This window comes from Bidens hawaiensis, unplaced genomic scaffold, assembly GCF_021521415.1.
Source record: "Bidens hawaiensis isolate Kalapana, Puna unplaced genomic scaffold, B.hawaiensis_p1.1 tig00029360_1, whole genome shotgun sequence".
Lineage (NCBI taxonomy): Eukaryota > Viridiplantae > Streptophyta > Magnoliopsida > Asterales > Asteraceae > Bidens > Bidens hawaiensis.
Window position 1 is genome coordinate 139,593 of NW_027494862.1, and position 15,825 is coordinate 155,417.

Here is a 15,825-nt window from a genome sequence, read left to right on the forward strand (position 1 = left end):
CTCAAGGATTACTTATGATCAGTTACACTAACTCCATGCAGTGATCCTTGAGAGCGGGTCAGTCCAATATTTGTATCCCACAAATATCTATGAACCTTGGTGGCAAACCTATGCCCTATATTCATCACATGAATATCAACCAATCCGGGTTCATAATAGTCTTACCTTCATACTTGTTCCCACAAGTATGATCGACTACGGACGTTTAGAACAACATAAGTCATTCATGGATTAAACATGCAAATATAGAACATAACTCATTGAATAATTAAAACATAATTAATTTTCATGAGATACCCATTACATTCGTTCTTATACAAACACTAAACACAGATTAAATCCACTCACTAGAATACCGAAGTCCTAATGCACAAACATGACCCTCATGCTTTGGCCTATCGAGGAGCTTCGTGAGTGGGTCCGCAATATTTTGATCGGTATGAACTTTATGAATACATATCTTTCCCTTTTCAACTTCATCCCTTATGAAGTTGAATCTGCGCTCAATGTGCCTCGTTTTCTGATGAGCACGAGGCTCCTTGATCTGTGCAATAGCACCCTCATTGTCACAGAATATCTCTAGGGGCTCCTGAATGGTAGAGATAATCTCTAGATCCATGATGAACTTTTTCATCCATGCAGCCTCTTGGGCTGCCATTGAAGCGGCGATGTACTCAGATTCTGTAGTGGATAACGCGACAACATCCTGCTTCGAACTCTTCCAAGAGACAGCGCCTCCATTCAAAATGAAGACATATCCCGACTGTGACCGAGAATCATCTCGGTCAGTTTGGAAACTCGCATCCACGTAACCCTTTACGACGAGTTCCTCCTCACCAGACCCATATATTAAAAACATATCCTTAGTCCTTCTAAGGTATTTTAATATATTCTTGACAGCCATCCAATGACTGTCACCTGGGTTGTGCTGGTATCTACTCGTTATGCTTAAAGCATACGAGACGTCCGGTCTAGTGCACATCATTGCATACATAATAGATCCTATTGCCGAAGCATAAGGAACATGCTTCATCCTATCCTGCTCTTCCTTAGAGCTAGGACTTTGGGATGAGCTTAACACGGTTCCTCTAGGAATAGGTACCAAACCTTTCTTAGAGTTTTCCATCCTGAACCTTTTCAGGATTTTATCAATGTATGCACTTTGATTGAGTCCGATCAATTTCCTTTGTCTATCCCTATAGACCTTTATTCCCAAGATATATGTCGCTTCTCCAAGATCCTTAATTGAGAAACGACTACTTAACCACGCTTTAACGTTTTCCATACTTGGTATATCATTTCCAAATAAAAGTATATCATCGACATACAAAATAAGGAACATGACTATACTCCCACTAGCCCATTTATACACACACGCCTCATCACCGTTTTGGACGAAACCAAACGCTTTGATTTCTTCATTAAAACGATGATTCCACATCCGTGATGCTTGTTTCAACCCGTAGATTGATTTCCTTAACTTACATACTTTGTCAGGATTAGATGGATCGACAAAACCTTCAGGCTGAACCATATGGACATCTTCCTCAAGATATCCATTAAGAAAAGCGGTCTTGACATCCATCTGCCATATCTCATAATCAAAACGAGCTGCAATGGCAAATAATATCCTGATCGACTTAAGCATCGCGACCGGCGAGAAGGTTTCATCATAATCAATCCCTTGAGTTTGTGTGAAACCTTTTGCTACAAGTCGTGCTTTGTAAGTATCTAGATTTCCATGCATATCGGTCTTCTTCTTGAAGATCCACTTACATCCAACCAGTTTGGAGTTAAGTGGACGATCAACCAATTCCCAAACTTGGTTATCGTGCATGGATTGCATCTCGGCGCTCATGGCTTCAAGCCACTTTTCACAATCGGGTTGTGACATAGCATCTTTGTAGGAGATCGGTTCATCCGAATCGACCAAGTAGCAATAATCCACGAGAAATCCATATCTCTCGGGAGGTTGACTAACCCTACTAGATCTGCGAGCAACGTGTGTATGATCAACCATTTGATCACCTTCAACATCCTCGTGTTGAAAGCTAGTATCGACCAACTGTGTATCATCCAGTGATTCTTGAACCTCTTCAAGTTCCACTCTCTTTTCACTAGGTCCTTCCATAAGGAACTTAGTTTCTAAGAAGTATCCTTTGCGTGAAACAAACACTCTTTGTTCACTAGGATCATAGAATATATATCCTATATCATCCTTTGGGTATCCTATGAAGATACACTTGATGGATCGAGCCTCAAGCTTATTTGGGGTGTCACGTTTAACATAAACTTTGCATCCCCATACCCTTAAATATGAAAGGGATGGAACCTTTCCATGCCACACTTCATAGGGTGTTCGATCCACCTTTTTGGTCGGGGCCATATTCAAAATACGAGCTGCTGTAAGTAGCGCATATCCCCAAAATGATGGTGGTAGTGAGCTTCGTGCCATCATTGATCGAACCATGTCCAACAGTGTTCGATTCCTCCTCTCAGATACTCCGTTATGTTGAGGAGTACCAGGAGGAGTGAGCTGTGAAACAATTCCACAATCTCTAAGGTGACTTTGAAAAGCATCACTTAGGTATTCGCCTCCTCTATCGGAGCGGAGTACCTTGATTGTTCGGTCGAGCTGATTTTGTACTTCATTTTGAAATTCCTTGAACATTTCAAAGGCTTCATGTTTGTGTTTCATTAGATACACATACCCATATCGACTAAAATCGTCGGTAAAGGTAATGAAGTACCTTTCACTATTCCTACTAGTGGGCTTGAGAGGTCCGCATACATCCGTATGTATGATACCTAACAAGTCCTTAGCCCTTTCATTTGTACCTTTAAAAGGCTCTTTGGTCATCTTGCCTTGAATACAAGATTCACACTCATCAAACGAACCTAACTCGTTTGTTTTCAAAAGACCATTCTTTTGGAGAGTATTTACACGATTCTTGTTTATGTGTCCAAGACGACAATGCCAAATGTAGGAATCACTCAAATTCTTTTTGAGTCTTTTGGTGGAAGTTTGATATAATGAGCCATTTGAGGTATTATCATGAACCAATTCATAAATACCGTTGTTTGGTACAGCTTTAAAATAAAAGATACCATTAGATGATACATGTATTTCTGATTTTACAAATTTAAAGTCAAAATTACATTGTCTAAGAAGGTGCACGGAAATAATGTTCCTAGTCAAACTAGGAGCATACAAAACATTCCTCAAAACAACTTCCAAACCACTTGGAAGCGATAAAGTGAAATCTCCTCTAGCGACCACGTGCACCCTTGCACCGTTGCCCATGAAAAGACTCACTTCTCCCTTCTTTAAGTCTTCATTCCTTTTGAACCCCTGCAACCAATTGCAAATGTGAGTTCCACATCCGGTATCCAATACCCATGTGTTAGAAGAAATAAGATTTAGCTCAATATTAATCATAAAGACATTACCCGAGGCATGCCCCGCATTCCTCTTGTCTCTTAGCTCTTTTAGGTAGACCGGGCAATTGCGTTTCCAATGTCCGGTCTGCCCACAACCAAAACAAGGATCATCCTTATGACCCCTCGGTTCCACAACCTTTTGTTTCTTTGCCACAACCGGTGCCTTGCCCTTACCCTTAAGATGCACAGGAGGACCCTTTCTTTTTGCTACCTTAGCCTTAGGATTGGGTTGAGATCGATTCTTGGATCCACCTTCATTGATCGCAAACACGGGTAAAACCCTTTTACCCATACTCGCCTCGGCTGTTTTAAGCATCGAGTGAAGTTCTCCAATGTTTTTGTCCCACCCGTTCATGTTATAATTTAACACGAAAGTGTCGAACCTTTTCGACAAAGAGTTAAGGATCAAATCCGTTGCTAACTCTTTTGAGATGGGACAATTGAGCTTGGCGAGGCGATCAATGTAACTTTTCATCTTAAGTACATAAGTTGAAACTGGTTGATTATCATCCATTCTACATGCATGCAAGGCTCGAACCGTTTCGAACCTTTCAACCCTCGATTGCTTAAGGAACATTTCCTTAAGTTGAGTAATCATGTCGTACGCATTATGGTTTTCGAAATCCTTTTGGATTTCGGGAACCATAGTCGCCAACATGAGGCATGACACTTGAATGGAATCTTCCGTGTGTTGGACCCAATTCATGTATTCGACCTCACTTCCCTCTTCCGGTTCGTTGGGGATAGGTGTTTCAAAAACATGATATAATTTTTCTTGTTTTAGAACAATCCTTAAATTTCGGAACCAATCCGAAAAGTTATTGTGGTTAAGACGGTCTTTAGCGAGAATAGATCGGAGAGATACATTTTGGACGTTAGGGAATATGTTGTCGTCGACGTGTGCAGCCATCTGCAGAATTTTAATTAAGTTCATTTTAGTGTTTTACAAATTTTAATTATTAATACCCTTTTATATATACCAAATATAATTAATAATTAAAATCTAGAATCCAACGATAAACACGACTCCGGTTAGGTGACCTTTTTCCCATTGTCGGTTTATCAAGGTAGTTATTCATAACAATTGCAAACCCTTTTGCAACTTCTAGAGTTTATGGGACCGGTTCGAAATCATATTTCGTGTCGGCATGTTTATCCCATCAACACCTATTAGACCCCATGCTTGGGTGACCCTCTTCACATGGTTCTAATTTAAGTCGTCCTACTTGTATCAACTTGTAATATCAACATACAAACGGTTAGGTGACCTTTTTCCCATTTATATGCCAATATTACCTCAACATATTAATTTACTCTACGCGGTTAGGTGACCTTTTTCCCACTAAGAGCTTACTAATATGTTAAGCGTTATACAAAAGGATGGTGTTTAACTTGTTATCCTTAATTTTAAAAGGAATTTTTAGTTTTAATAATTCTAGTTGTAAAACTTTAAATCATGTTCTAACATGCATTTAGTAACATGATTATTTTGAAACCATTTTCAAAATTCTAATTTATAATAAAACCATTTTATTATGAGCGTGAAACGTCTAGTTAATAAATCCATTTTATTAAACTACGTGTCACGTAATTACCGATAATTATTAGAACCCGTTTTATGCTTTGTTAATTAATTCTATGTGACGAAGTTGATATCCTAATATCTAACAACCACATAATCAAACAATCAATTAACAAGCATACACAATTATACTAGACACGAGCCACTAAGTTAGACCACACTTGTTAGCCGAAACAAGTGTGTGTCTTAGGTCCGATCCTAAGGGACACACGACACATGGATGTTGTAGCTCCCACTTGATCCCGCATCCAAATGAGTCAAACATCTTCTTCAACCCCGTTGTAATCCATTGGGCTTGAACTTGGGCCTTAGCTTCCATAAGCTTCCATTTGGGCTCAATTGGTGGGCTTAGGTCCTTTTGGGCTTGAATCCCCTTAATGGGCTTGTGAGGCCCATTATCACCATACCCGGCCCAATAAGGCCCAAACTTCCAATTTTGCAATCTTCTTTAATTTTACAAAACCAAATGTCCTAATACATTTTTAATTCTATAAAATAAAGATATTACAAATAATCTATTTATTACATACCCATATGAATAAATAATTACAAAATTACAAAACTGCCCCTAATTAATTATTACAAACCGAAACTTGAATAATTAATTACAATTACAATCATCAACCACAAACAAACATCCATTTTGGTCTACGGCTCGGTCTAGTTTTAATAAATAACAAACATAACCCGTTATGTTTTAGGATCCCGTTCCAAAACCCCTTGACCTTATCGGGCCTAGCCCAACCCATTTGGGTTTGACCCAATAACTTGTTCTTGGGCTTCGGCCCATAAGAAAGTCTCATGGGCTTCGGCCCATTTAACTTTCTTCCCTTTTTTCGGTTAACCCATTAACCAAAAGAAGTGGGCTTCAGCCCAATAACTCCCGAATTGGGCTTCGGCCCATTTGCTCGGTTTTATTTATTTTTATTATTTTTTTTTTGAACAAAGCCAAAAATATAACAAGATTAAATACAAAAAATCATGCATGTTAATTTTTTGTATAAAATCTTTCAAACGGAAAATATAAAACCGAAAACCCGAAGCTTAGTTTCCCGTATCCCGGCTCTTGATGCCATTTGTTGGGTTTCTATGGATATTTTAAAGTTAGTTAACCATTTAACTAGTCATTAATTAAGGCGGAAGCGTGATTATCTTTGAACTTTATGTACATATATCCAAATATATATATTACAAGTTCATATGTGTGTTAATCTATGAATAACCCTTTATTCTTGTTTCAAGATTACCATTAATCTTAAGATTAGAAACCCGAGACTAAGGATCAAATAATACGGGAAAAACTAAACTATCAAAGCTTGTAAAACTTACATTCTTAAACCTTTAAGAGATGTAGTTGATGGTTGAAGAAGATGATGATGTTGATGCTAGACTTTCAAAGGGAAAATCCTCAAACGGAAGATACCCCGAGCCTCCAACACACACCGAGCTATGTTAGGGAGCTTGAACACTTGAAACCGAAAACCGAATCCTCTTCCTTTTGCTTCTTCGGCCGAACCAAGAAGAACAAGAGAGAAAAGTTGGTTTGCTTACTTGAAAGTCATCTTTGTTACTTGTTTTAATATCTATATATATTCCCATTCAAACATGATCAAATCTTTTCATATATTGTGTTAGTTTTTGGTCAAGTAAAGATCGCTCAAGCTCCACCAAAACCATGACAAAGTTGACCAAATCTTTGGGGTGAGGGGCCCACCCTAAAACCGGCCCCAAAATATATATATATATATATATATATTTTTAATTTTAATATATTTTATACTTTATAAAATATATAAACACCTCATCTTTTATAAACCATTTTATAAAAGAACACATAATTAAATAATCATTACAATAATAATTATTTGAATAAATAAATTAACCAATTAATTTATTTAACACTTTCAAGTAAGTATTCAGAAACCCGATTTTCTGAATGTGTCGTGTTCTGTATTTGTCTTATAGATCTTATCTTAACAAATACATAATTGGTGTGTGTCTAACTCGTTATTGGGTATGACCCGACTTGGATCAAACACGGCTAGCCACATTAACCTAATTATGTGTCTCGGGCATACGGTATTCCAACAGAATTTTCGTTATTACTTTCGAGCAAATCAACAATTAAGTAAACACATGTAATAATTGACATATATGAAAATAAATCAACAGATGACAAATTTTTTTCTTAAAAACAAAATAGAGAGACTTTTATTAAATGAACAAAACTAGAGTTTAACATCAAAAATGAAAAACCAAAGCTAAAATTTATTTAAATGGAAAATTCCTAGAATCATGATAACCAAAACGACTACATTTGCTACAAAATCTTCTCGCCATTTTCATACGAAACAAGGTATTAGTACCTCTTTGATCACCACGTTCTTCAACACCAACTACTTCCCCAACATCAGTATCCATCACGTCATTGTGAACAACCCGAATAGCTTCTTCAATTTGGTATTGAACAGGAATTATATCCATATTCGAATCTTAATTCGTTTTATCCATAACTACAAAAAACAAACAATATTATCCTGTTAATATATAACAACCTTGACATGAAAAAAAATGGAACTGTTTGACCAGGTTTGATCATATTAAGTGGGATAAAAATCGAAGCAACAAATGAATTTAAATCATTTTAAAGAACACGATTTAAATCCTTTTATTAATTTTAAATAACAATTTTAATGATGCAATGTTAAAGAATTGAAATTTGTTTTCAATTTCTTTTCTAATAATGTACCCGGATTGAAAACACATGTAGTAATAAATGTATAGTATAATTACAACAACTCTTTCAATTGGCGATTAAAGAATTGATACATACCTGATAATATGGAAATTGATTTTGTTGATTGATGATGGATCTTTATGAACGATTGAATATGATAACTATAACTGAGAGTGAAAATAGGAGGAGTTATTCAATAAGATCATAATACGTTATACGTGAATATTTGTTAGTTGTTCAAAATACTATACTACCCCTCATTTAAAAAAAATAAAAGAAATGAATAATAAATTTCGATTGGTCAATATGAGTTTCTAGAGTTCCTAATTAAATCTTGGGTTTCTAATTGATACTACCCCCTCTCTCTCTCTATATATATATATATTTCATTTATTTAGAATTTTACTAATACTTTTTATCGATTTATTTTTTACTATTAGTATTTAGATATGATTATGTTTATGATTACTCTGTTAAGCTTTTCTTGTATTTATTGTGCGATGTTTTTCCAGATTGTTGGTGATTCTATGCTGATTCATTGATTACTATTCTCAAATTAATATTTGTTCGTTTATGTTCTTTTATGTTCATTCATGTACGGATACACTCGTTTGTGTCTATCGGTGTCTGTTTACATAAAATGAATTAACGGACACGGGCGTATACGAACAAGCTTAATTCCTTAACGAAACGAACATAGACACAAAATTTCGTTCAGTAAGGTGTTCATGAACCGTCCGGTTTGTCCGACAAAAGCTTAACGGACTAACATGAACAAGGTCTCGTCTAGTTCGGTTCGGTTCTGTTCGTTTACCCCCTATATACACCTATAAACTGCTTTTATCTTCTTTATAGGAACTAATGAATGGAAAAATATATTGAGGTGAGGTATGTTAAAGAAGATGATAACTGTGGTTATTTACAAAAGTACAAAGGGGTAGTACCAAAACATAATAAGAGTTGGGAGGCTCAAATTTGTTCAAACAACCAACTTATATGGTTAGGAACTTTAAAATCTGAAATAGATGCTGCTATTGCCTATAATAAATAGGGCATCAAGCCATCAATGAAGCTTAGAAGTGTTGATGAACCAAGAAACTACCCGTTGACTAAGTTAACTGCTCTAGAAGCAAACTTCCAAAGTCTTTACAGTTTGTTACTAAAGTATAAGTTATAAGTTCAAAGCTTATAATAAACAAAAAATATTTTCTTAATAATTGTCATGAAAATGCCACAAAATCTTGTTTTGATTTAGGCTTTCACATTCGTTGAGCCGGCCCAGCTAATGAGGTGAGTTGATATTGATGTAAACAATACATAGCTTTATACTCAAAAACCACTTTAATAACAAGAAGTTAGTTTTTAGTTTAATAATATTATACTACAAGGACCATAAAACCCTTTGTCACAAGGGTGCATGGCGTGCGCTCTCTAGACGGGAACTCTGTACTGAACAAATACCAACCAAACACCATCGATAAGGGTGTTGGTATTTGTTTTTCATGTTCCTGTTTTGGTATTTTCAAACTGACAAAATTGATAGGACTCGGTTTATAGTTTCACTCGTTTTGGTTATGACGTTTTTTTGGCACCGCTCTCATTCCGGGGTTTTTTCATATGGAAATATTGGTGTATTGAGGATCGGGATCACTCTGTATTCTCTTATGCATCATCGATTACATCATCATCACTTACAAGTACTCCATAGCCATTGGATCATATACGAGCATAATTTTACAATTATATATATCTTAATTTAGAAGTGACGGCTGCTCTCATATTTATATTGTTTATGAACTTTATAAATGATGAAGCTTTGTGTACATGCTCATAGAGCATGCAAGTATATTATTCCAGTTGTCGATAGTATAAACCGTTAACTTAAAAGCATTGATGTGAAAATGGTTAATCAATTATGGTCAAAGTCACTTAAAACTTTAATTTATTACATTTTTTATAATGTTAATGCTAGATTCAAAATCAAGTTTAAAACTTTAAGAAAGCTATAAAATTGGGCGGAGATGTTTTGGTTTGAGAATTGGGGAAAAAGACAGGCTGAAAAGAAAACTTTTGACCTTCATATGCATATTGGACTATCAATATGCATACATGCTTTGCGGTCGCGATCGCGATGTGGTGTGTCTAACCTTTTATACTATTGAGTTTGTTTAAATAGTTATACAAGCAACAATGAGCCGCGTGAATGCCTTTACACTCTTTTTTTATCGCCCGTCGGTTGCATAAAAGTCAAACGGGTTGAGTTGGTCCGCAAACTAAATTATCACTTTTAACAGTTATTTTATGAATGGTTGTATTTTGAATTCTATTAAAGAGTTAATTTTTGAATGGTTGTGCTTACTAAATTATCTTAACTTTAGAATGAATAATACTATTCGATATGTTAGATTTACATATCGAATATATTCATGTAACCAGTATAGGTCATATATTGTAATGAACAATCAGCTTTGGCATTTGTAGTTAATACTAACTGCTTTTTTATTCTTTGAAGAGTCCATCGAGATATCAAGTTATGAGGCTAAAAGGGATTTTAGTAATCACGCATACGCCATTTCTCACCAAATCAAATTAGCTTCTTACGATACAACAAAGGTAAATGCTAAATTTTAACATTGCCGAACTCAAACTAGTATACAATTTTACTATGGTAAGGGCAGTATTTTATGCACTTTGACTTTCTAAGTCATAAGGGGTCTACAATTTCACTATGGTCAGCGCAGTAACATTACAGACCATATCATTAATCGTCATTTAACACACATATGAAGTTGTTTATCGTTTATATAACATTGTACGCAATCTGTAATTGTACGTATTGTGTAAACACCATCATCACAGTCAAAGACACAACCACCAAAGCAGTTTTCTGTCATGAAGCCATGAACGACATGCTTGAAACAACCTGTGAAGAAATGGTCAAGAAACGAGGCCACATAGACACAAGAGTCATCTTAGAAGAGATCATTGCAACCCAAGGACAATAGTGCCATCTGCAAATGAGCTTATGAAAAGACACAACATTAGTCGTCAACAGAAACAACACTTAAAAGGCCACCACCTGACTCTCCGTCTCCAGTTATATAATGAAAAACCCATCGAGACACTTAAAACACATCACGTGTTAACTGCAAATTGATTTTCAACAGGCATCTAACACATCAAGAAAACAAAGGTGTAACAGCTGCAAGATAACGGGTTCGGCAAACTGCTCATGAATGGTTCGGCAGGAAGTTTGTTCGTTTAATAAATGAACATGTTCCATAATGTTTCCGTTTACGCTCGTGTAAGACCATTTATGTTCTTTACTTTATGTTCCTTTAAAGTCTTTAATACTTTTCAATTACCCTTGTAATCTTATCATACACATTTAAACAAAATTAGTAACTATAAAACAAAAATATATATGAGTCTTATATAATTAACTTAAATATAAAATTAACATATGAATATAAATGTTAAAGAAAACACCAACACAAACTTGATAGCCGGACCGAACCATTGACATTGACTTTCTCGATTAGTCAAATCAAATGAAACATTATTTGTGTTGTTTTGCCTGTGCTCGTGAATAGTTCACGAACGAGAAATTCCGTTTGGTTAGCTGTTTGTGACAGGGTAAGCAATAACCGAACCGAAATTACCTGATAACTGAATTAACTGAAAATCAGTTACCTGTTATTTTCGCACCCTCGGTTAACCGAACCGAACCATTTCATGTAAGTTTTTATCCATTTCATGTATATACATCTCCACTTAATGTATTTATACTTTTATTTCATGTATTTATGCATCCATTTTGAAGTATTTCTAAGTAAAAGTTTTAACGAAAATTTGATTTACTTATTATTAACCGAAATATTAACCGTACAATCCGAACCAATTAACCAAAAAGTAATTGGTTAATTTTGTTGAGGCTAATAAAGCGCGCAAACCCCTAGATGAAAGCTTAAGTTAACGAAAGAACATGAACTTCGGATCCGTTGACTGTTGGTTTACACTGCCCTACATAGGAAGTAACTTGATGAATTATTGAACAACACAAGTGCGAGACATCACTACAAAAACTCAATACAAATCTCCATTGACATAAGTAGTTTGTGAGTTCTATAACCCTGTACATTATGTTGGCTACAGAAAATTGTTTCACCATATGTTCAGTTAGTGTTTAGGGTCTTTTGAGGGTACAATTGTTTGCTTTACACAAGTATGAATCTACATGTTAGGTTCATTTACTTTTGATTTTAGTTATAATAATATTGTTTTTGAGGAGAAGTCAATGTTTACACTTCATTTAAACTGTAGTTGTTACGTACTAAAATAACCTTTGCTTTGAATGTGCAGGTCATCTTAATACTAACGGGTGATGACAGCTTGACTTACACTATGTCGGGTCTATTAATCAGGTTTATGTTACCACAATAATAGTGAATTATTCACAGGTCTTGAAATAATGTGTTTTCAGTAGTGTCTAACTTGGTCCTTCCGAGTCATTTTTGAGAGGCCGGGACCATCCTAAACTGTTGGTCCGGTCAATGGAGCTTCCAAGTATGTTAGCTATGTTAATTTCTTAAAAAGCACATACTCGAGTCAAACATCTCATTTATAATACGTCTATATAAATGAAGTCGGATGCTGCTTTTGTGTATTAAATTGTAGGAAATGAAATAGGATATTAACTTTTAGCCTGCTGCAACATTCCTTTTTTCTTCTTTTGGTTTCTATGTTCTCCTTCTTGCAACTCACGTCTTCTAAATCATTAACGAATATTCCGTATGTTAACTAAGTAATGCTTTTGCCGCAACGCGTGAACTGCAGGTTGTATTTCATGGGAAAACTTATACAAGTTAAGCGATCCCCGATTTTGTTTTGATGGTTTAACCATTTCCTTAAAAGTGAATTAAATTGTTTACTCTAACTTGTAATATCTCAAAAAAATTGTGGTCATTTGTGGGGAGCTTCGAGGTTGGATACACAGCATGCACTGTGCAGATTACCAAATAGATGGGCATTCTACCTTTGCCGAGAGAGTAAATCACTAGTTATTATCATTACCAGATGGCGCATTTTAGTGGCTGGAGAAGCAAGCAAGAAGTCAGTGCTGACGTCATCATTGACTTGTATAATATATTATTTTATGACTTTGTTTAGAGTACCCACCGAGTGGCATCTGACATCATCTGGGAAGTGCAAATCTTATTGGAACATCATCCCCGGATGCGGGTTTTTATCATCGATGTATCACTTTCTATTATCTTAATTTATTTGGGTGAATTCTCAAAATCATTTCCTACAAATACTTGATTGCTATTGGATCAAATACGATAATACTATAATTTTACAACCGGATGTTAGACTATGTGTTTTCCTTTTTTTTTTTTTTTTTTTATTGTGGGCTACAATCTTAAATAAAGTTATAAGATAGTGGATCAAACAAATAGTTAAGCCCATGCATTACTTCATGATCACATTAGTTCATGACTCAAATAAATTTATACAATAGTCACAATATGTTTTTGTGATGCAAGTCCAATGGTATTTAAATCCATTTCTTTTTGTTTATGTTTCTTACATTCTCATAATCATTTATTAATTAGTAATTCTGAAAATACATTGCACCCAAAAGTTTATGAAGCCAATTCCCAGATTAAAAAATTGTTACTTTTTTTCTTTTAAACAACTCAAGTTTATTTATTATCAATAAACAAGACAGGTATTAGTTAACTAATCGATCAAGTTTTAAACCCATCTGAATTAATGTAACATTAATATCATATTTATGCATCATATCCGTCGACCCAATAATTATAACTAGTTCACATAATGCTCTAAAATAAACATAAAAATTCTATAGTAATAAGTGATTAATGCTTTCAAAACTAATTAAGTGTTCATTCCCATAATCAGATTATAAGTCACACCACATTAATTGTTAACACCCATTTGATTTCAATTCATAGAAATATTAAACTTGAAAGAATCACAAACAAAAGTTGCTACCAATTAATAATGGTCTAAACGGTAGACAATTACATCATATACATTATATGATCATGATCATCTTACTAAGCCAACACAACGACTCATGTTCTTATTGCCAAACCTCCTGTTGCCGCCTCCGTACTTGGGAGCCAAGCACAACCTCATCATGTCATGCACCTCGATCACCTGCACTCTTCGTTGTCTCTTGCGGTTTTCTAATTCCTCATAACATTCGTGCATCTTTCTTTTTGCGGCTTCAAGTTTCCGATCTTCAACACTTAGTTCCTTCTCCAAATTAGTCTTCAACTGACCAACAGCAGATTTTGTCGGATTTTGCATCTTCCTGGTTTCAACAGTAGTACTCTTATGATCTTTTTCCACAACTGTTGATGGTTTGTTAATCTTGACTTCTTTCTCCACCACAGCCGTCCCTAATCGTCTCCTGTTAAGCTGCCTCCTTATTAAATCAACAACACGCTTTGGTGTTTGATCAGTAGCAGTATTATTAGTCTTTCTTGGCACCGCCACCGGTGGTTTTCCTCCATCTTATTTGCTCGTTAGCACGGTTGCTTTCTCGATGATCGGTTGACTGATCTTTGTTGGCACCACCGGTACTTCTTGTGGACAAACAGGCATGATATTGTTATTATTATCATTAGCATCCATCCAGTCGTCAACAATAAGTCTCCATGCACGGACGAGGCTTCTTGCGGCATGCCTAACATCTTTGGATGAATGATGACGAAGTCCGCTAACAGTCACTCCGATCTTCGATGCTTCAAGAACCTTCATAGACACCGCCATTTGCTTTAGCTTCAACAACAAGTCACGCAAGATGACGCCTTCAGATACATTATACGCACTATCAAGAATGTCGGCTTTGATTCTTGAAACCTCGGCGATCGTTCTTGTCTCTTCTTGTGTTTCTTGAATGCGATCAAGAACGGCTTTAACCTTAATAAACTCCGAACCCATTTGTCGATCGATATGATTTCAAGAATTTTAAATGGAGGAGAATGAAAAAGTAGCAGTAGCTATTTGTAATTTGTTGTTTTACGTTGTGACGGTGTGAGGAGATGCATATATACTATATATAATTATGGAAACTCAAGAGTAAGCTTACAACTTACAAGTTGCTATAATCTCGGAGTCGAGATAAGATATTCACATACAAATTAAACGGTATAATCATTTCCTAAGTTAAGTTATTTTAATTTAAATGATATCATAATCTTGTTTAGTTACTCGTTAATTATTAGTCGGTTCACTCAATAAGAATTATTATACTCGACAAAAGATACCAATACATTATGTTGCAATTTTCTTCAATAAATTACCTTTAATAAATATATTAAGTGAGGTAGTTTTACGCAAGATAATATTTTTATCCCTATTATAAAAAACAAAAGACAGAAATACAAATTTTGTCCTTTAAACATAACAGATTTACGAATCATGTCCTTTAAAAAGTTTACTTTCAGGCGGTGTCCTTTATATGCTATGCTTATTTGTTTTTTGTCCTTTAAGTTAACTGCCATCCATTCCCGTTAAGTTGATGCTAACATGTGAGGGTGTTTTTGTCTTTTAACATCTCTCTTCTCCCTGCTCTCTCTTAAACAACTATATAACACCAATCCCAAATATCTTTAACCCTCTTTCTTATCCCAAATTCCTAATCAGTAACATAGTCTAAACCCTAAAGTCCTAACCAAGAACATTCAGATGAACGATTGAAAGAATCATGGAACCTCGATTCTACATTCGTGAAACCCTCGATCAAGCAGAAGTTGAAGGATTCTATGGTAAGTCAACTTTCTAGGGTTTACGATATTAATGTTCTAGTCCTATTTAGCTTAAATTATGGTAGTTACTGACTGATTAATGTTATTTTTGTGGAGATGATAACAATCATCAACCTACAAATGAAGGTAATTGTGGGGGAGATGATGGAAGTGGAGATGATAACACTGAATATGATAATAATGGAGATGATAGCAATGAAGATTGTACAGTTGATTGGGGGGGGGGGTGATGGTACTGATGAGGAAGATAGTGATAATTTCAG

General features: G+C 35.3%; 1 protein-coding gene across 1 annotated transcript; it reads right to left on the reverse strand.

The window, feature by feature from the left end:
• Positions 1-13,835: 13,835 nt before the first annotated feature.
• Positions 13,836-14,735, reverse strand: LOC143578836 (putative mediator of RNA polymerase II transcription subunit 26c). Its single transcript, XM_077062303.1, has 2 exons — positions 14,325-14,735; positions 13,836-14,237 (listed from the first exon to the last, which is right to left on the reverse strand). The coding sequence occupies exons 1-2, from the start codon at positions 14,733-14,735 to the stop codon at positions 13,836-13,838; spliced, it is 813 nt and encodes a 270-aa protein (XP_076918418.1).
• Positions 14,736-15,825: the final 1,090 nt, after the last annotated feature.

What these genes read in the sequence shown, in the direction of transcription:
- LOC143578836 (XM_077062303.1), bottom strand. Translation starts at nt 14,735, where the DNA reads ATGGGTTCGGAGTTTATTAAGGTTAAAGCCGTTCTTGATCGCATTCAA. An exon ending in CGATCATCGAGAAAGCAACC is followed by an intron (nt 14,238 to 14,324) that starts GTGCTAACGAGC and finishes CAAACACCAAAG; the next exon opens with CGTGTTGTTGATTTAATAAG.